At 37.6% G+C, this 23,202-nt stretch overlaps 1 protein-coding gene across 1 annotated transcript in view; it reads left to right on the top strand.

Moving 5' to 3' along the window:
• Positions 1 to 22,476, top strand: part of LOC121383424 (conopressin/neurophysin-like) — a 40,235-nt gene extending 17,759 nt beyond the window's left edge. The window contains exons 2-3 of the mRNA XM_041513442.1: positions 19,841 to 20,045; positions 21,928 to 22,476. Of these exons, the coding sequence (XP_041369376.1) occupies positions 19,841 to 20,045; positions 21,928 to 22,043 (321 nt within the window). The 3' untranslated portion in view covers positions 22,044 to 22,476. The remainder of the gene's footprint in view (positions 1 to 19,840; positions 20,046 to 21,927) is intronic.
• The last annotated feature ends 726 nt before the right edge of the window (positions 22,477 to 23,202 follow it).

The raw sequence follows: 23,202 nt of genomic DNA on the forward strand, positions 1-23,202 counted from the left end.
TCGGACTCGTATGGGTTCAACCACTTTTTCATCCCGCAGACACAGCCCTGAATGTTCAAAATACGATAGCAATGCTTGGTCAATAACATCATTATTTCGATCTATGACTGCACGTGCTATTGTAGCAATGTGTAAACCACGTAAAATACAAGTTAGGTAGGGTATATAAATTCATTGGAAATGTATTAGTCGACATTCTTGTTATTGTTATTTGAGGAAAAATATGGGTAAATCGAAAAACACTTCAGTTGATGTAAAATCGTGTATTAAGAACGTTTTCGATTATTTTGAAGATGAATATCAGCGCGTTAGACCTAGGTATGCTTCTTATCGAATTGTCGATCGAGTTGCCGCTGCACTTAAAGTTTCGGTTTCAACAGTAAAAAGAACTGAAAAATCTAAGCTCTACGAATCCAAGCACAGAAATCACTGTTAAAAAACGCGACCGAAAACTCATCGATTTATTTGATAAAGATGTTATTAGACGACGTGTATACAGATTTTATAGAGAGGGCGAATTACCTACATTACATAAGATTAACGTGGCTTTAAGGGAGGAATGTGGAATCAACATATCCATATCAACTTTACGAAGAACACTCCTTGACCTCGATTTTAAATACCAACATATGTCTACAACCGGAAAAGTGATTTTTGAGGACGCCAATATATCACACAGGAGACTGTCCTATGAAATATCCAGTTTACGAGAACAGGGGTATTTAATAGTGTATCAAGATGAGACCTGGGTGAATGTCAACCACACAACATCCCACCACTGGACAGATATCCACCCGGGCACAAGTACCGCCAATCACCTGCCGAAATTAGACGCTGCTGATCGAGTTCCTAAACTCTGTTCGGTGACTGGGAAGGGAAAAAGACTTATTATTTGTCATGCTGGCTGTGATAAATATGGATTGATAGATGGATGTGAATTGATCTTTGAGGCTAAAAAAACAGACAGACTATCATGGTGAGATGAATCATGAAAATTTCATCAAATGGTTTGAAGAACAACTTATGTCTTCTCTGCCAGAACCTTCTGTTATCGTCATGGATAACGCAAGCTACCACAACAAATTAACTGAGATTACACGATGTCCTGCACTAAACACTAAAAAGGAAGAAATTCAGTCGTGGCAACGAAACAAAAATATACTTTTTGAGAGTAACATGACAAAACCAGTTCTTTATGAACTTGTGAAAAGTAACAAATGTGCAAAGCAATTTGTTACTGATGATATTGCTGAACGCCATGGGCACTTGTGTCTAAGACTGCCGCCAAGACATTCTGAACTCAATCCGATAGAACTGATCTGGAGTCAAGTCAAAGGGCACATAGCTCGTCATAATGATGGTAAAATTACCACGGTGCGGAGAGAACTTGCACATGCATTGAACTCTGTCACACCTACACACTTCTCTAACGCAGTTAAACATGTAATAAAGATCGAAGAAGATTTTAGAAAACAAAATAGTTTTATTCGAAATAAAATACACCCTGTGATAGTCCCCCTTAACGAAGATAGTGATGAAGAAATGAGTTCGTCGACTGATTAAGTTATTTCTCCATACCCATCAGGAGTATTACTTTAATGTATGCATGAACTCTTTAAGACCAAAAACAATTTATTTCCATATCATTCACTATCAAACAACCTAACAACCTATAAACTAATCGACTAGAAATGCATATAGACTACACATACATACGAGAGAAATGTTTATTTAACGACTCACTCAACGCATTTAATATACGTTTATGTGGCGTCGGACAAAACGGTTAAGGAGCATTATGACAGTGAGAAAGAAACTCGCTACCGCCACATGGGCCACTGTTTCCGATAAGCAATTTTGATAAGCAATAAGGGACGTTTTATATGCACCATCCCATAAACAGGATAGCACATACCACAGCCTTTATACATCAGTTGTGGTGCACAGGCTGGAACTAGACACAATGGGTCCACCATGTGGGATCGATCAGTCGACCTACCATGAGCGAACGCTTTACCTCTGAGCTACGTCCCGCTCCATATACAAAAGAAGCCTTAAGTGGGGTTGGGGTTGTGCAGAGGGTCACACCTCCACCAATCGCATGCATACCATATTCTTCTCTCTCTCTCCCTATAACCATATAACCATAGATTAAAATATGTTGAGTGCGTCGTTACATAAATGACGTCTCTCTCTCTCTCTCTCTCTCTCTCTCTCTCTCTCTCTCTCTCTCTCTCTCTCTCTCTCTCTCTCTCTCTCTTCAGCGCGCGCGCTTGTGTATTCCACAATATAATTATAATATTTGATACATATTATTTTTGGGTCTAAATAATTGAACAGGATAATAGTAAATAAAAGCATTAAGTTAATCCATATAGCTAATGTTTTATTTATACTGATATATTTTCGGACTACACCTGTAATCGGACACCTATCTACGTTCATGATAAGGTCAACGTTTAACAAACATTAATTTAATGTGTTTATCTAGTATTATTTATTGATAACTAGCGAATTTTAAATCAACGTAGACAGACAGATATATGTTTTATTAAAGTACATGTATCATCTAAGTACAAATATATGTTAACATAACAATATGTAAATACAAATAAGTATTTATACTATACTTTAATAAAATACGTCTCTTTCTCTGTCTGTCTTGTCTGTCTGTCTACACTGATTCCATATTCGCTCTTTCTTAAGACGTGAGTTGTTTATGTAAACTTAACAGCTAAAAAAAAGGCGAATATTAATTTAGTTAAATAGTCTGGGAGTGGCAGTCCTCATTTTTTTGGCGGTGCAAGAGGGATGAAACCTCCAGTAAAGGATCTCGGGAGAGACTCCTATAGACGATAGAGATACATAGAATCAACCACTATTTTGCCAAATACCCATTCGACTCCGCATTTAACAGAGATACGACCCTGACCATGTATTACGGTTTTGTCGTTCAGATTTTATAATTTTATTTGCAATTCTTCATTTTGAATCCCATTAATTTTTTGTCTATTAAAAGTATCACTGTTATGTGAACATTTTTTAAAACCCATTTTGACGGTCTATTTACCAATTAATTGCATCATATATATTTAGCCGACGGATTGTGGATCTAACGGTCACCCGTGTAACAGTTGATATTCAATATTTCAAGTTTATATTACCCTCGGCGTGGTCTATTTACCAAGTAATTGCATCATATATGTTTAGCCGACGGATTGTGGATCTAACGGTCACCCGTGTAACAGTTGATATTCAATATTTCAAGTTTATATTACCCTCGGCGTGGTCTATTTACCAATTAATTGCATCATATATATTTAGCCGACGGATTGTGAATCTAACGGTCACCCGTGTAACAGTTGATATTCAATATTTCAAGTTTATATTACCCTCGGCGTGGTCTGTTTCATTTCAACTTATTTTCGTGCTTATATCCAATTAAAGTTCAATCACGCTGTCCTGGGCACACACCTCAGCTATCTAGTCTGACCAGGACAGTGGGTTAGTTGTTAGATGTTAGCACGGGTGTAGGAAGGTGCCGAAAAGTGGGGGCACACACACATATTTATATAAATACATGTACATTGTGTATAAATATATAAAAACCATCGCTGCTGCTAAAAAGGGAGTCACATGTCCCTTGCCCCCCCCCCCCACCTCCCCCCGCTTCCCACGCCAGTGGTTGTCAGTGGTTATTGAGAGAGAAGAAGGTGTAGTGGTTCCCATGGAGTCGCTAAAACTTGCTCTGGGTGGGAGCCCGTTCAGGGCTGCGAGCCCAGTACCTTACCAGCCTTATGCCCGATGGCTTAACCACGTCACCACCGAGCCCGGTGGTGGGGTATAAAACAACGCCACGAAGAATATCTAGAAATTAGATTCCTACTTAGCTCATCCCTCCGAGTTCGTCGGTGAAAATTAATTAACAAAACGTGAAATTGCAATTGTAGGTATTTACACAGCGCTTTTTAATGAACGTATTGATCGCCTTGGAAGTTCAACTACTGGCTTGAATGTTTGGAAGAGCTGTATTGGAATATCGTGTGACTAGTGGAGATTTCACTGGCCAGTGTTGTTACCGTGTCTTTGTGTCTGATTGGATTTCCTAAAACAGCCTTTGATGGCTGAAACCGTTTCCTATACACGTGATCGAACACATGGTCTTACATTTATACAAAAACACATCTTGTTTTATATTAAGAAGTCACTAGGGCCTTACCAAGTCTATAAATTTGAATTTAAAAAAATATATTATTCTGTGTCCGACATATTTAATTATATTTTCTTAAAACCCAAGTGCATGATATACAGCATACACGCCATCCCCGCAAAATAAGTTTCATCTTCTTTCTTTGTGCATGTCTTTCACATTTTTGGGGGCGAGATGTAGCCCAGTAGTAAAGCGCTCGCTTGATACGCGATCGGTTTTGGATCGATCCCCGTCGGTGGGCCCATTGGGCTATTTTTCGTTCCAGCCAGTGCAGCATGACTGGTATATCAAAGGCCGTGGTATGTGCTATTCTGCCTGTGGGATGGTGCATATAAAAAATCTCCCCTTGCTACTAATGGAAAAATATAGCGGGTTTTCTCTCTAAGACTATATGTCAAAATTATCAAATGTTTGACATCCAATAGCCGATGATTATTAAACCAATGTGCTTTAGTGGTGTCGTTAAACAAAACAAACTGTACTTTCGCCATTTGGATCCGATTTTTTGCTGAAATACATGTATAGTTTAGTCATTGTTTTAAACATTATTTATTTATAAAGAAATGTGCTGGTATCGGAGGTGTAGTTGGTTTTGATAATGGTAGGTGTGTAACACAGGACAGCGTGCTTGAACCTAAATAGAATAAATGTACGAAAATAAATATAGAAATAAAATGAATAAATAGTTCTTCCAAGAAGATTCAAAATAGTTTATGATAGTGATGGCTTAAAAAAATTTAATGGTATACACAATAAAGCATAGTAATTTAACCTGTTTCAGATTGGGTAAGAAAAAGAGGAAAGAGGACAAAATAGTTATTCGTTGTTCTCATCGTTTTAGATGAAGTGACGGACTTGACAGAACAGAATAGAACTTTATTCACTCAGAACACCATTGGTGTTACATTTGAGGTAGCAAATATACTGCTTAATACAACCAAAGTCGCTGTTTAAAAACGTATCAAAGTCGCTTTCGCTCGTTTGAAAAGAATTTGAAAACATTCGGGATTATGCCGAGGGTATACGAAATAATTCGGTGAATTACGAAGTATGCCGGAAACTAATTGCAATATAAAATTTTATATAAAATTGGTCGATATTTAAATTGTTATTTATAGATGAAATGTCACCTGGACATAGGAGTCCACGCAATGCTGTTAGATCTACTGGCTAGACCCAGTAGAGCTAATTTTAATCAGATTGGGGCTACTCTTTTCGATTAGCAGCAAGGGATCTTTTATATGCACCATCCCACAGACAGGATAGTACATACCACGGCCTTTGTTACACCAGTTGTGGAGCACTGGCTGGAACGAGAAATAGCCCAATGGGTCCACCAACGGGAATCGATCCTAGACCGACCGCGCATCAAGCGAACGCTTTACCACTGGGTACGTCCCGGCCCGGCATTGTGCAGACACACGGCCTTGATCATGTATTACGGTCTTGTCGTTCAGATTTAATTAAAACTGGATTAGTAATTAGAATGGGGAACAAACAGAAAACTATTGCTTATTTTTATTACAGATGTATATATAATTATAGTTCGGTATTCTGTTTGGGTTTTAAAACTAAATCAACCCACATGCATTTGATTGTGAAGGCGAAATCGTTGGCGCGTTTTCTCAAATCCCCTGTTTATCTGATTAAAATTGGATTTCCAAACATACCAAGGTTACGTTCCCTTTCATTAAGACTTAGAAAATCCCAGTGGAATGTCAGGTAAACGTGATTTTTTTTTCAACCAACGAGAGAAATATTTGACCAAGGTATTTCGTACGAGTCACTCTTGATTTACATACCCAAAAGAGACCATGAAGCGATCTCAGTACTAAGATAACCTTAGGGCATAAGGTAGCTATGCACTTAAGGTGGTCTTAGGGCTTTAAAAGAAGCAATTTTATTTGTCGATTAAACAACAATTTTTTTAAAATAATAATAACCATTCACATATTAAAGGAAAAGGTCACACGAACATGACCTCTCTTGGTGTGACGTAGAGTACTGGATTTCTAATTATATTTTACCCACGCTGCTTGCAGTAGTTTGTGTGCACACGTCAGCTACGGTGAGAGACGCTGTCGGTATGTGATGTCCAAGGGTTAGATAACCACCGTGAATGGAGGTGAAAAACCCCAATCATACCGAGCTTTCTCATTTAAATTAGAACAGCGTGTCGACATTAAATCTATCATAATCAAATACTGAAATCAATGCAAACTGACATTTGCCATTCCGGCAACTAATGTATCATGACAGACTGTTTAAAACGGTCCTCTTGAGACAACCCCTACGACCGTTTTTTTTCCCCCAGTGGACAGTGATAGTAGCCTGGTCACAACTGCGCAATGGCTTGTATTTGATTGAAACATATTTTATTGCTTTTTAAAGAACAAATGGATTAGGCACAAGTTACATAACTTACTAGGCCTTCTCCAAGATACATACATATTACGACAGTAATATATTTTTGCAATTTAAATATGAACAGAAATAAATATTATTGAAAAAAGAAAGAATAAAGGAAACAGAAAAAAAGAGACGCAATAAAGTTTTCTATGTCTTCGATAATTAGACAGCAGGTTTGATAAAAGAAAACACAAAACACAAACAAGGCATCGCAATGATTACGTAATGGCTACACAAATAATACTAATAGCAATAAAATAAATAAATAGTAATAATTTTAAAGATCCATACTTTATTTACTACTTAAGGGAAACGTTTTGTTTCATTTATATACTTTCTTTATTGTCTTCTTCACTTAAAGTATTTTTACCATTTAAAACTAGTTGTAAATCTATTGGCTGAAATCTTTGCAATGAATTCCAGAGAGTGCGTCTTTGCCTTTCATATAAAATGCATTCACAGAAAAAATGATAATTGTTTTCAAAATTATACCCACAACTGCACGAGGAATCGGTGCTAAGACCAACTCGATATAAGTCTGCATTTAAATCACTACACCTGTGTTTTAACTTGGTATGTAATACATTTTCTCTTCTATTACCAAATGAATAGTATAGCGCAACGCATGGAACATCGGGTTTTATTGCTTTTTTAAATGAAGATATATTTTGACAATTTCGAGTTTTAGCCCGTAGGTTGTTCCAAAGTTTTATTGTCCAATGGATAAATGAAGACTGAAGTAAATTAGTTCTAGCAGGGGGTAAAGAAATATCATTCCGATTTCTTAGCATGTAAGGGGGTCTTTGTCCAACTGTTTGTGGTATACTGTGTATCATAAAATCAGGAGCCATACCTTTCATTATTTTAAACATTGCGCACAGCTTTTTGAATTTACGCTTGGAAGTAAGTGTTGCTAATCCAGTTTCGTAATACATGTACAAAGACTTTCTAGATGCAAATTTGGGCAAACCCGTGATTAATCTGGCAGCTTCTAATTGTACTTTTTCAATATTTTCTTCCTCTACTAAAGAACACCCATCTCATACTTCCGATGCATATTTTAATAATGGGCGGATAAAAGTTATATATATTTTCAATAATGTTTGTCGATTTAATAAATATTTGTATTTCCTGAGTACAGAAATCATTACCGATGCCGATTTACAAATATTATTAATATGTGTTGTCCAATTGGCATTTGCTGAAAAGGTTAAACCTAGATGTTTATAAGTTTCTGTTGTGTTTAATGTTTTGGTACCAAATACAAGGTTAGGTTTTGGCTGTATGATTGCTTTTGTAAAATGTACAAGGCTAGTTTTATCTGGATTGAAAGATACAAGCCATTTTTGGGACCATTTGTGAAGCTTTAATAAGTTTGAGTTAAGGTTGTTTTCAATGGAAGAGATATTATTAGATGAAGATGTTATGTTGGTATCGTCAGCAAATAGTCTCGGTACACAGTTTAGGTTATCTGCAATATCATTAATATAAATTAAAAATAATAAAGGTCCTAATACTGAGTCCTAATACTCGGTCATTAAAATGCCTGAATTTGATAGAGTACCATTTACGATGACTCGTTGCTTTCTGTTTGATATATAATCTTTATTCCAATTTAGTGCATTTCCTGTTATGCCACAGTTTTCAAGTTTATGGATTAATCCTCTGTGCCATACTCTATCAAATGCTTTTGACATATCACAGACAACAGCACAGAAGTGTTCTTTTTTGTCCAAAGATTCACAAATTTGGGAGTATAATTCTAATAAATGCTGAACAGCACTGTGATTAGGGCGATATGCGCACTGGTATTTATATAGAAGGTCATTGGATATAAAATAATTATATAAATGTTTGAATACAATTCTTTCAAATATTTTTCCAATGCAACTTAGTAACGATATCGGTCTATAGTTAGTAGAATAACATTTGTCACCTTTTTTTAATAGAGGTTTAACATTAGCTATCTTCCATCTGTTAGGGAATTTAGATGTACGTAAAAACTTGTTAAAAAAGCAACTGAAGAGGAACTTTGATTGAATGGATGATACGTTTAAGTAGTCTGTGACTAATCTCATCTGGACCCATTGCCTTATTTGGTGCTAGTATATTTATGATATCCGATATTTCTTCTGCATTTATTACTAATGACTCAAATCTATTTTTACACCGTGGTTGAAAAGGAGTGAGTTCTTTATTTGTATCATCTACTGAAGCAATAGAAAGAAAAATATTTGCTTAATGTTTCCGCTTTTTCAAAATCACTGAATGCAACCGATAAATGTGTTGTTGGGTCTTTTAATAGGGGAATTACCGTCTGACTTTTGTGTTTATTTAAAATATTTTTTAAATATTGCCAATAAGTATTTTCTTTCTGAACACAATTCTATCAGTTTACTGTCTAACGTATTTGCAAATTCCTCTTTAGCTATTTTTTTTTCATACTTTGTTCCTTTGGTTTTTAGATTTCCTTTCATCGGTGGGTCTTTTCGACCGCAATGCCTTTTTCCGTAATCTATCTCTGATTCGTAGTTCTTTTCTGAGTTTACTGTTAAACCACGGTTTGTCATTCGGTCGAATAGTAACTATCTGATTAGGTATCAGTATGCAGTTCAATTATAGATTCAAAATGTTCGCAAGCGATATCAACGTTTTGTGCGGAATGTATTAGTTCTTGCCATGGTTCTTTCAATATTAAATTATTGAGTTTTACAAAATCACCTTTATCGTACAACCAAACTTTCTTTTCGAATGCTTTGTTATTGCATAAAATATTATTTAATATAACGTACGTAGCTTTATGGTCGCTAATATTCTCTTTAAATTGAACGACCCCACTTTCTTTGGTTTCACATGTTTTAGAAATAAGAATAGGATCTATTAATATAGCACTATAGGCCGTAACTGTGTTGGGGTGTTTATTACATTTGACTTGTGGCTTGTATTATTGACTATTACAATGATACACTTTCACTTCGTATCAAACAGCTCGTTGTGTCTGGATATAATTGTAAAAACACTACACTACACTACACTGCACACACCACACACACACACAAACAAACAAACGGACGCACGCACGCACACACACACACACACACACACACACGTATATTGAAAATAGGAAATTTGTCATTTATTGGTGTATTTCATTATCTATGAATATCAACATATATAAAATATTTTAAAATGGCACCAAAATCACATCTCTATGTCGTCTGTCCTCTAGAAGATGAATTATAGCATCAAACTGGTCGTAAGGTGGTCACGGTTGGGTGAAACGTTCATGATCTATGGCTCGGGGGGGGGGGGGGGGGGAAGTCAGATTGATCTGAAATTTTCATAGTAACATTTTATCATGAGCATAATCGTGTAAATTACACCCGTGTTTTTATTGGTTTGACATGAGTAGGGAAACGCCTATATCTCGATTATTTGTTGCGCTTATTAAAAACGATAGTTACTATCTGGAGGCAGCAATTTGTTTCTAATGGCTTATACCAAGTATCACAATTATACAACATGGCCCCAATTCCTTGAATTGAAAATCATACTAATATATAGCTGAATCCACACCCCCCCACCCCCACCCCCACCCCCAACACACAATGCCCTAATTATCATTGTTTTTAAAATGCCTCCTAATTATTTCAGGCTTGTTTGCGGCTCTGCAAAATATACACATGCACTCAAATCCGTTCATTGTGTGTATGCATATTCATTGTGTGTAATCATATTCATTGTGTGTATGCACATTCACTGTGTGTATGCACATTCACTGTGTATATGCACATTCACTGTGTGTATGCACATTCATTGTGTGTATGCACATTCATTGTGTGTATGCATATTCATTGTATGTAGGCATATTCTTTGTGTGAATGTCTTTTCATGAATAAAACTAGGACACGTGAAAATCGCTGAACGTAGAGAACACACCTCGGAAGCTTTGTAACCCACTGGTAAAGCGTTCGCTTGATGCGCGGTCAGTCTGGGATCGATCCCCGTTGGTGGACAATTAGGCTATTTCTCCTTCCAGCCAGTGTACTACGACTGGTATATCAAAGGCCGTGGTATATGCTGTCCTGTCAGTGTAAAATATCCCTTGCTACTAATGGAAAAATGGACCGGGTTTCCTCAAGAATATTGTTTAAAATTACCAAAAGTTTGACACCCAATAGCTATCACTGATTAATAAATCAATTTGCTCTAGCGGTGTCGTTAAACATACTAAACTTTAACTTTATAACCTTGGAACTTCAAAGCCAAAACAGTATTCAGTAGTTTCGCTAAATAGCTAGACGTACATCCCCACTCCAACTGCTGGCTAGTGATGTGTTAATGCGGAAAATCCATTCCAAACCTCTCTCGCTCTTCTCACCAGATGTGCCCAACTAGTACACGTGTCACATTAGAAGTTACACACACGTCAAGGGTGTAAAGAAAGCTTCCGTCCGTGTAACATGGAGGCAGAGTAATAAAACTGATCATCTACTTCAGCTGACGGGTCGCTGCTCTTTGTTAGCAATCTTCCAAGAAGATTTTTCACAAACATTGACAGTGACACAGTTTTTAAAATGAAAAGTGTCCTTACCCAAGAAATCCGTCGATATCTTTAACATTCGAGTAGAGGAAGTAGTTACATGGAATGACAGATACAGCAGTTTAAAATGGCATTTCGTAAATCTGGACATAGTAGTTTAAAATGGCATTTCGTGAACCTGCACATTGTAGTTTAAAATACCATTTCGCGAACCTGCACATTGTAGTTTAAAATACCATTTCGTGAACCTGCACATTGTAGTTTAAAATACCATTTCGTGAGCCTGCACATAGCAGTTTAAAATACCATTTCGTGAACCTGCACGTTGTAGTTTAAAATAGCATTTCTTGAACCTGCACATTGTAGTTTAAAATGCTATTTCGTGAGCCTGCACATAGCAGTTTAAAATACCATTTCGTGAACCTGGACATAGTAGTTTAAAATGCTATTTCGTGAGCCTGCACATAGCAGTTTAAAATACTATTTCGTGAACCTGGACATAGTAGTTTAAAATACCATTTCAATTGATTGATTTATTTTTGGAGGGAGGGGACAATAATTTAATTAGTCATTTCAAAAAGAAAAGAAAAAAAAAAGAGAAAAAAAGCAATTGCTAGTCTTCGTTCTCATTAACGTGATGAGTAACCTATTGCCATGTTAATTGGGATGGAGTTTATGAATTTGGCGAATTCTGTCTTCAATACCTATATTCAGTATCTGTTTTCTTTTTGTGCGCATGGAAACAAAATTACAAAGCCCAAGTAGATTCCAGTCTAAAAAGTCTGGTGCAAAATTGTTTATACTGTAGACGATTCGGTCTGAAATTGCACTGTGTTTATTCTACATATTGTTGTTTTCATTGTATCATAAATAAACAACACACACACAGGTTTGGTATTAAAGGTGTATTTCATGAAGTTGTTTAGGTCTCTTTTTAATGATCACGACTTATAATATCTCTAAACAAGAGAGAGAGAGAGAGAGAGAGAGAGAGAGAGAGAGAGAGAGAGAGAGAGAGAGAGAGAGAGAGAGAGAGAGAGAGAGAGAGAGAGAGAGATTTAGAGGAGAGAGAGAGAGAGAGAGGAGAGGAGGAGGAGGAGGAAGGGGAGGGGGAAGGATTTAAATGTTTTATTTAATGACGCACTCAACACATTTTATTTATGATTATATGGGCTACTCTTTTCGATTAGCAGCAAGGGATTTTTATATGCACCATCCCACAGACAGGGTAGTACATACCATGACTTTGGATATACCAGTCGTGGTGCACTGGCTGGAACGAGAATGGGCCTACCGAGAGAGAGTGTGTGTGCATACCTGCGTTCATGCTTTTATACAACGTACATCTAAAAACGTCTCTCTCCATTCAAAGTATAGATGTGGTAAAAACTGCATTAGTTATAAATCTGTGTAAAAAAAAACAAAAACCCAACAATTGTTTAATTAGAACAAAACTGTTGATACATTTGATACTGGAGCTTTAAAATTAACTTTTGAAAAATAAACTAATTAATAAGAGAAGCGTGGGTCTAGGAACTCCAAACAAAGATTTAAGGTGACTGGGTGTGGGCTACAAAGAGTATACGATGCTGCATAGTCGGCTATAAATAATTACGTGGATTCTATTCATTGTTCGTTTTAGTAGTACTGTCGCCAAATGTTGTGGAATAAAACCGGTTAAAGAAGAACATTCGAGGAAGAAAACAGACAGTAATAGGTTTTTTAATTTTTGTACGTCAGTCATGAAGTTTCATCTATTAAAAAGAAGTGTGTTTTCTACTTTGATTTTTAATTGAAAACCTAAATGAGTAAATGCTTCTGAGGTAAAAAAAACCCCAAAACAAAACAATTGATGTCAAACAAGGCAATGGTTAGATCTTGCAACATTAATTGAAAGTACCCATCGTTACGAGTGGAGATGCTGGAACCGATTGGCTCACGAACAATGTCAATCACCGTGTATCCAGCAACAACACCAGGGATAACATCTCTGATGCAGAAGCTAATTTATCCCTTAATTGGAATGTGGTATTTTAATTATTTTTTATGTTTCAATTTGTGTATTTAGTCATTGCTCTCAACTGCGTGTTTTTGGATGTGACCTTAGGTCGTCGAAAGAATAACAAAAAAATCCCCCAAGTCAACGATGTCGTGTACCCAAAACTTCCTGTTGCGTTTTTTATCAAGTAATCTTCTATACAAATACATTAAAACCAATTTACTCGAAATTATCTTGAAATTAGCCATGTTTTAAAATAAAATCCGTTTTTCTTTTCCTCTTTTCAGCTTTCTCTCTCTCTTTTATTTTTGTTTGACACGCTGCTTATGTGTGGGCATTACTGACGCTTCACTGCTGACGTGCTGCCGACGCGCTGCTGATGCGCTGCCGACGCGCTGCGCTAGTGTGGGACGGCCTTTAGGACCTGAAAAACAGTAAATAAAAAATAAAAAAAATAAAAAATACAAACCGTAAAACAATATGAAATCGATTATGCTTAAACTCAGTTATTTAGTTATTATTTCAGTGAGACTGTGTAGGCCTCCTAGATATTATTGGCGTACTTATTATAATTTTAGCTGATTGTGATAGTGTCCCTTTAATTACCAATGGGGGACAGAAATTCTGACGCTTTCACTATACTGTTATATCATTTGTCAAGCTTATAATCAAAACTTTTTGAAATCCTGCTTTTGCAAAATCCAGGTCGTAGGAACCGAGAGGGGGATTCCCCCATCCCCACTTGAGGATGAAATTGTTGTTTTTTGTCTTACTCTACATAAACAAAGATCCAAATATGGCTTGTGCCCCTGCCTACCCCCCTCCCCCCGAGGCTGTGTTCCCTCCACCACTAGATATTGTACCCCACCACTCCAGACATCGTTCCCATGGGCCTGAAATCAATTTGAACATTTTTAGAATGAATTGTTTTTTATAACAAGCTAAAGTTTATTTTGTTTAACAACACCACTAGAGCACACTGACTAATTAATCATCGGCTATTGGATGTGAAACATTTGGTAATTTTGACATATAGTCTTAGAGAAGAAACCCGCTACATTTTCCCATAAGTAGCAAGAGATCTTTTATATGTACCATCCCCCAGACAGGATAGCACATACCACGGCATTTGATATAACAGTCGTGGTGCACTGGTGGAACGAAAAATAACCCAAAGGGCACACCGACGGGGATCGATCCAAGACTGACCACACATCAAGCAAGCGCTTTACCACGGGTCTACGTCCCGCTCTCTCTCTCACACACATCCACACACACACACACACACACATCAAGCGAGCGCTTTACCACGGGTCTACGTCCCGCTCACACACACACACACACACACACACACACACACACACACAGACACACACACACACACACACACACATCAAGCAAGCGCTTTACCACGGGTTTACGTCCCGCTCACACACACACACACACACACACATCAAGCGAGCGCTTTACTACGGGTCTACGTCCCGCTCTCACACACACACACACACACACACACAGACACACACACACACACACACAGACACACACACACACACACACACACACACATCAAGCGAGCGCTTTACCACGGGTCTACGTCCCGCTCACACACACACACACACACACACACACACACACACACACACACACACACACACACACACACACACACACACTCCTACCCCCAAGCTAAAGTAACCAAAATGTTAGTCTACTAAGTTGTTCCTTTTGGGGAAATTCGTACAGTATTTTAAATTAGTTTATTCGATATTTTACTAAATGTACAGAGTCCGTGTTGACAATCCATGATATGTTGAATATAACTTCTTCTTTTTATAAGTCACTGCGCACAACTGTTTTAAGATTAGTGTTGATCCAATACACTGACGTGCTAATGGTGCATTAACATAGCTGCAAATGTCATATTTCACTAGTGTTATATTCATTCGTAATACATACCTACAGCTTAATGCATATCCCCTGTGATAAATAACTGCATGTTAATGTATTCCTTGAATGATGAACTCGAAAATACTCAACCTGTCGTGTTGCCGTCAGGTTTCTAGTGAAGGGTGCAAGGGCGCAATTGCACCTTCAGAGGAAATATGAAGACAGAGCCTTTTTAAACATTTAAAAATTGAACTTTTTAACCTGGTCCCCGTTTTACATTCATTTCAACTTATTTTCGTGATTATATCCAATTAAGGTTCAAACACGCTGTCCTGGGCACACACCTCAGCTATCTGGGCTGTCTGTCCAGAACAGTGAGTTAGTTGTTAGTGGTTAGTGAGAGAGAAGAGTGTGTAGTGGTCTTACACCTAACCATTGAGTCGTTAAAACTCGCTCTGGATTGGAGCCGGTACCGGGCTGCGAACCCTGTACTTACCAACCTTATGTCCGATGGCTTAACCACGACACCGCCGAGGTCGGCCCATTTTACAAAGCGATCTTAGCGATAAGATAACACTGAGAGCATATGGTGGCAATGCATTTAAGTTGATCATAGCCTTAAGATAACATTGTAAGGTAGTAATAATAGCTAAAATCGCTTCGTAAAACGGGGCACTGGAGATGATGTTCTATTACTGTGCTCGATTCTGTTTTTTCACCCCACTTACTTCAGGCTAGGTACGCCCCTGACCATTAGGCATAAATAGTAATTTCTTCAAGAATCCTAAGTAAAAAATAGGAAGTAAAAAAGAAAACACACACTAATCTTTGTCATGTGTTCGTTATGGGTGGGAAACATGTACGTGATAACTTTGAAGTTGAAGTTTGCTTTGTTTAACAACACCACTAGAGAATATTGAATAATTAATCATCGGCTATTGGATGTCAAACATTTGATAATTTTGATTCATATTCTTTTGAGGAAACCCGCAACAATTTTCCATTAGCAGTCAGGGATCTTTTCTATATATACTTTTCCACAGACAGGACATCACATACCACAGCCTCTTATATACTAGTGATAGAGTAGCTGGTGTTAGAGAATGTGTACAGGAGTTTCGATCCTGCGACCAAAGCACCCCAGGCAAGCGCTCTACCGACTGAGCTAAATCCTTCCCTGTGATAACTTTGAGTTCATCGCTTATCTGTTACTGACCCTATATCATTTCCAATACAATTAATTTGATTCTGACATCATATAAAATTATTTGGTTGTCATTGTCCATGTTCAAAGCAGGGCGTAGCCCAGTAGTAAAGCGCTCGCTTGATGCGCGGTCTGTCTGGGATCGATCCCCGTGGTATGTACTATCCTGTCTGTGAGATGGTGCATATAAAAAAGCCTTTGCTGCATTAGGAAACATGTAGCGGGTTTTCTCTGATGACTACGTGTCAGAATTAACAAATGTTTGACATCCAATAGTCGATGATTAATTAATCAATGTGATCCAGTGGTGTCGTTAAACAAAACAAACTTATATTGTTCAAAGCATAATCTTCACGTTTTAAAACCAAGATGAATAACTAACCTTGAAAGGAAACCGCCATGATGCAATATGACTGAACTGCCTAATTGTTCAGTCATTAAAACATTTGTTTTTTTGTTTTTAGTGGGGGTTTTGGGGGTTTTTTTTTTATGAATTACGCAGTGACACGTCAGTATGTTTCCTTTTAGTACCGAAGAAATGTGCTGTGGTTTCCTTTAGACGTTTTTTGTCCAACACTTGCACATGTTAAACCACTGATAGAGACAATTAATTGCCATTTACAACATGCGAACAAATAGATGCATGTCACTTGACCTTACTTCGGGTCTTTATGTTTTATAGTGTAAGGCCAAAAGTAAATATTAACATGTTTCAATAGCTGAGAAGCATTAAGTCTAAATGCCATTAGCTGGGGTGGGCGTTCTTCTTTTTAAATTTACTTCTCAATGAGTCTAGCCAAATGCCCTTGAAGCGCATGCGCATTGATTTGGTCTTGTTGACCGGTCGTGCTAGACAATTACGACAATGTAATTTACACGTGTTTACTGATGTCCTTGTGTCCTTCGAAGGAAGGAAGGAAATGATGTATTTAACGACGCACTCAGCACATTTTATTTACGGTTATATGGCGTCAGACATATAGTTAAAGACCACACAGATATATAGAGAGGAAACCTGCTGTCGCCACTTCATGGGCTACTCTTTTCGATTAACAGCAAGGGATCTTTCATATGCACCATCCCAGGATAGTACATACCACGGCCTTTGTTACACCAGTTATGGAGCACTGGCTGTAACGAGAAATAGCACCGATGGGGATCGATCCTAAACCGACCGCGCACCAAGCGAGCGCTTTACCACTGGGCTACGTCACGTCCCTGCTCTGTTCGAATACCTTGGTAACTAACGAATTTAAGGGGTTTAGCAAAGTATTTTATAGATGGGTGTTCTGCAAAGTGGGTATGGGTTTGTTGTGGGGTTGGGGGGGGGGGGGGTTGCATGCAAGATCTCAGGATTCTATAAGTCGGTATTATTCGGATTATCTCGGTCGTTTACGAATTTCCCAGTTTTTAACCACCATATAATATTATAATACAGGTATAAAGCGGATCAATATATTGTAAACATCCGATCTGGGTGGTGTAGTGAAACATTGCAGGCACCGGCGTTGGACTTAAAACTTGTAGGTACTGAGTTCACATCCCGGTACCGCCTCCCACCTAGAGAAGTTTTAGTGGAGTAGCGGATCCAGAAAATCCTCTTTTTTTTTGGGGGGGGGGGGAGGGGTGACATGAGGTGGAATGCCAAGGGAACTTTGGAGGGGGATCGTAAAAAAATGAAAAGTACTATATATAATAAAATTAAAACTATCACAAAATTTGGGGTGGGGCGGGCCTCTCTTCCCCCCCCCCCCAGATCCGCCTCTGCAGTGGATAGGTCTAAGACCACTACACCTACATCACTCTCTTTAACAACTAACTACTAACTCACTGTCGAAGACAAATGAGATGTAGCTGTTTCCATGACAGCGTGCTTATACTTTTAATTGGATATAAGCACGAAAATAAGTATACAACAACAAACAACAAGCAGTGCAATTATGTCGACATTAAAATAATGATTTCAAAGTAAACCTAATCGACTTATTAAATATTTTAATTTAGTTCGTTATTTTCTGTTAAATTCTAATATTGCCTTATATGTTATTTGGGATCGATCACCGTCAGTGATTAGGCTAATTCTCGCTCCAGCCAGTGCACCACGATTGGTACATCAAAGGCCGTGGTATGTGCTATCCTGTCTATGGGATGGTGTATATAAAAGATCCCTTGCTGCTAATCGAAAAAAGTAGCCCATGAAGTGGTGACAGCGGGTTTCCTCCCTCAATATCTGTGTGGTCCTTAACCATATGTCTGACGCCATATAACCGTAAATAAAATGTGTTGAGTGCGTCGTTAAATAAACCATTTCCTTCCTTCCTTCCTTCCTTATCGCATGTTATGTTCACTATTAGAGTCTTGTTTAAAACAGAATGGAATATAGCGGATTATCCTGCCGGAATGACACTCGTGTTAAGATTCACGAAACTTGCAATTGTGATTGTAACGAATTATTTGATGGTACCGTACCATTGTTCAATGTACGAAATTACATGTATTCGATTGGATCCAACCATTACGAGTACAGTACTATATTTCTTTGGTGTTATAGGTTTTACATGCAATATCGTAGTAGCAGATTCAGTCTCCTTGTGTTAAATCGTTTGGTTATTTTTCGTTGCAACCAGTACGCAAATGTATGCCAAAGACTGAAATATGTGCTGTCCCCTCTCTCTCCCTCTCTGTCAAAATGTACACAAAAAGAGGGTTGTCAATGCTAGACTTTCCAAGAGTTTCGCCCCCTTGGACTGTAGTTGGCTTAGAAGGCATTGAAAATAATTTAGTTGAACTGAATAGTCCTATTATATATTACGCCTACTAGTTAAAGGAATATTGTCACAGACCAGTGACCTATTTAATGGTCTAACAAAATATTATCTGAACAAAAATAATTTGATTTGCCCCTAAATGAACTTCATTCTACCATCTTCATAACCACCATACTCCATTTATGTGATATTTTGTAAATATAATTGAATTATGGCAATGGTCCATAATTCAAAAACTAAAATTGCCGAGAGGGTTGACATGGATTTCACTCCATCACGGTTCAGTTAAGGTGATGCGATAGCTAGATTTGGTTTCCAACAATTAATGTACTTTTTTATTTATTATCCAATTTTATAGAAATAAGGTCCTTAAATCTGTGACAGAATGCCTTTAATTAATATCAGAGTATTTTCATAATTATAGGAAGTGAGTAGCCTATGTTGAACAAGCCTATTTCTTCTTTCTATTTCAAGACCAAATGACGCAGCTACGCTGTTATCACTTACTAGACAACCTTGCAGTAGATGTTTGTTACAAATAGTCCATGTGGCTGGTTGCAGGTTACTCTTTCGTCCTAGACCAAGTGTCGCAATTAGTATTATAATATATGTTCGACAGCAACGCAGCCATTAATGAAAGTTAAACAATGATTAGGGCATTGGCGTAGCCATGATTTTATATTGGTGTGGAGGGTATCCAAATTGGGGGAGCATGCACGCATTCTGTGAGTGGTGCTATGGGGTAAAGATGTGTGATTGGCTCTGCCAGTTGATTTAGGCTCTTGTTAATAGAGATATCCGTTTATTTGTTTTCCAGTGCATGTCATGTGGGCCAGGGAACACAGGCCAGTGTGTAGGACCGGACATCTGTTGCGGTGATTTCGGCTGTATGATGGGGACGCGTGAGGCCGCGGTGTGCGAGAAGGAGAACGAAAACACGGTGCCGTGCGTCACGAGAGGAGAGGTGTGCGGATCACGTGGACAGGGCAGGTGTGTGGCCGATCAAATCTGCTGTGACGCAGGTGAGGGCTTTACACACATTTAATTACCAATATATATATATATATATATGATATATATGCATGCATGTGTGTGGGGGTGGGGTGGGGTGGGGTGGGGGTGGGGGCGTTACTCCAATACCCGATATCCTTAAAATTAAATATGTGTCGGTATCTTATTGTGGCGTCCTACTGAAAACCGATGATTAATAAACCAGTGGGCTGTAGTGGTGTCATTAAACAAAATATTTATACGGGGACATAATTTAGTTCAGTGGGTAGAGCGCTCTCCTGAAGTGCTTTGGTAGCAGAATCGAAACTGTTTTTCCCAATCCAACCAGTGCCATACGACTGGTATATAAAAAGTCGTGGTATGTGTTGTACGGAAATGTCAGCATCTTTTAACACTGAAATTCAGTCCCAATTTGTTTATTTGGTGTAAATGCTCCAGTGGTGTCGTTAAACAAAACAAGCTCTCTTTTTATTTGGTGTAAATTGTACCTATGAAAACGTGACGATTACACTGTAATCTATGATTATTGCGCCACTAATTGCTCTGAATATGACTTCGGCCAGAATGACCTGTCTACTAAATGCAACTAGTGCTACGTGCGTGTTCCCAGGTTAGCTGTAACATGTGACTGGTACGGTTAACAATTCACAATTATTTAGTAATTAAAGATTTATTGCGTTTATTAGCTCTACTGTTTTGAATTTAGTTCCGTTATGTTATTAGGATTTGCATTAGGTGTTTAATTAAAGTTATGAATGTGATTGAAGATCCTTCACAAATATGTTCCTTCACAAACATGTATCATGTGTTGCTTCAAACATTTCCAAAACAATTAATTTAATCCACCTCGGTGACCAACTTAAAGGAATTTTCTCCCAGGAATTTCCGAAGATGAAGGAAATGTTTTATTTAACGACGCACTCAACACATTTTATTTACGGTTATATGGCGTCAGACATATGGTTAAGGACCACACAGATATTCAGAGAGAAACCAGCTGTCGCCACTTCATGGGCTACTCTTTTCGATAATCAGCAAGGAAAGGGGTCTTTTATATGCACCATCCCACATACAGGGTAGCACATACCACGGCCTTTTATAGCCCAATTTTCCGTAGATTTTCCCATTGTTAAGTGTGCATACGTGATGTTTTTAAAAACAACAAAATATAATAATTAATTTAAAGCGGCATTTTCTTAAAATAATTTAATGAGTGTGAAAACACAATGACTGACATACATTTAAAAAAATAACATTACATGGTGTGAGTTCTGCAAATATCGTACTTCTGAAGTATGAGAAACCCCTATTAAAAATACTTTGAAAAAACTTGGTTGAAAAATGGCCAGTCAATATGGCATCCCCTCACACACACACACCCTTATCTATAGGTAGCGCTATACCAAATAGCATCATGCTGGGTAAATAACGCAGTTAATACTAGGTCCAATCCTGTCATTGGTGATAAATAGGACAGTATTTGTTGTCAAAACATTGTTTGTTTGTTTGTTTGTTTTGTTTTGTTTTGTTTTGTTTTTGTTTTGTTTGTTGTTTTATTGGTGCTGTTTTGTTGTTGTTTGTGTCTCGACAATAAATGTATGCAATTTTATTTCATCCAATACCACTGTGTCAAGTACCATTCGTCTTTGATACACACATGGGGTACCTGTAAAACTATGTAGGCAACTACAATAAGTGTGTGCGAAGCTATGGATGTTGTAACAACATCATGTTATATCGAAAACAAGCCAAGAATAGATCCACTTTCTTTGGGGAGGTGTAGTACGTGTACTTATATTTATGGGTTATAGTTTGATTCATACATTGCATATTAGTATTTTAGCCCTATGAAGCCTATTTCACGTCTCAAACCATGTGCGTTTTCTGTTTCAGGTGCTTGCTCATTTAACCACAAGTGCAAAAGACGAGATTCCGAGAAACTGCGCACAACAAGAGAAGAACTTCTGCAACTTGTTCAGAAATTACTTCATTCAAAAAACTACAATTAGGACTTCCGCTGAAACGGGAGAGGTATTTTATGAAATGAGGAGGAAATCTGGAATGTTTCAAAGATGGTCTAAAAGCCGGAAGATAATATTGAGTGTGTTTTGCTGAATTCGTTAACTGGAATCGTTTATTCGGCCACTGCCACATCTTATCTGAATTACTCACTGATCTAATACAGCTGAACTGCTCTTTCAATCTAGTTTACAAACTCTACTGCACCTAACGTTGTATCCGCACTCAGAAAACCACTGATGCTTATTTGGGGTCCGGTTGTCTGCTTATAATTCATTTATTAATCAGGTGTGGGGCTTTACTATTGTTCTTGATTCACCCAATATAAAGATGTTATATGGTTTGGGGTTTTTTTTGGTGATGCGTGTTACGACGAGATGAGCTGTAAAGGCCAAGGAAAATAAAGAACAAGAACTGAAAAAAGTAGTTCGCGAGACTGTTACACTGCTTATTGTTTTTGACTGATTGTAAAAGACGAGAAAGGTTGGGATGGGGAATGTTATGTTAAACTCGTATTTTCTGTATTAATATAGGTCATAGTGTATATGAAGAAAGAGATGCAGTGTTATTCCTTCCTTATAGGGATATTCCTGAGTTTGCTGCACTTTTAAAGATGCTACCGACTAACAGAGACTTTTTAACGATTGTAATTACATAGCAAATATATTTTTCTGTAATTTTTAAATATTAGTGGCTGTATAATAAATGTGTTTCTGTTCGTTCTAATATTACGTTAAATTTCATTTTATTTCCTAAAATATTTCTTTTTCGTACGTAGGAAATTACATGAAGACAAAATCCAGTTTGGGCTTCTTACAAATACTAAGACGACCATAAACACATTGAATATACAGACACTGATATTTTAAACCAGAAAATATATTTAATATGTAAGTTTAATCATAGAAATATTTTCTTACAATGCAGAAAACTCAGGAATGTCTCTTTAATAATAAGGATGTAACTTTACAGCTGTTCTCTTTAATTCTTCTTTTCATTCACAAGCTTAATTAATCGTCCAGGGTCTTAATTTAGAATAATGATGAGTTGGTTTCTGTTCTTATCTGTGACCACGGTTTCTCTCTGATTAATAATAGTATTAAATGGTGCGAATATAGCGTTTATTTTAAAATCATAGTAGAGGTTGAC

Source organism: Gigantopelta aegis, chromosome 10, assembly GCF_016097555.1.
Source record: "Gigantopelta aegis isolate Gae_Host chromosome 10, Gae_host_genome, whole genome shotgun sequence".
Taxonomy (NCBI): Eukaryota; Metazoa; Mollusca; class Gastropoda; order Neomphalida; family Peltospiridae; genus Gigantopelta; species Gigantopelta aegis.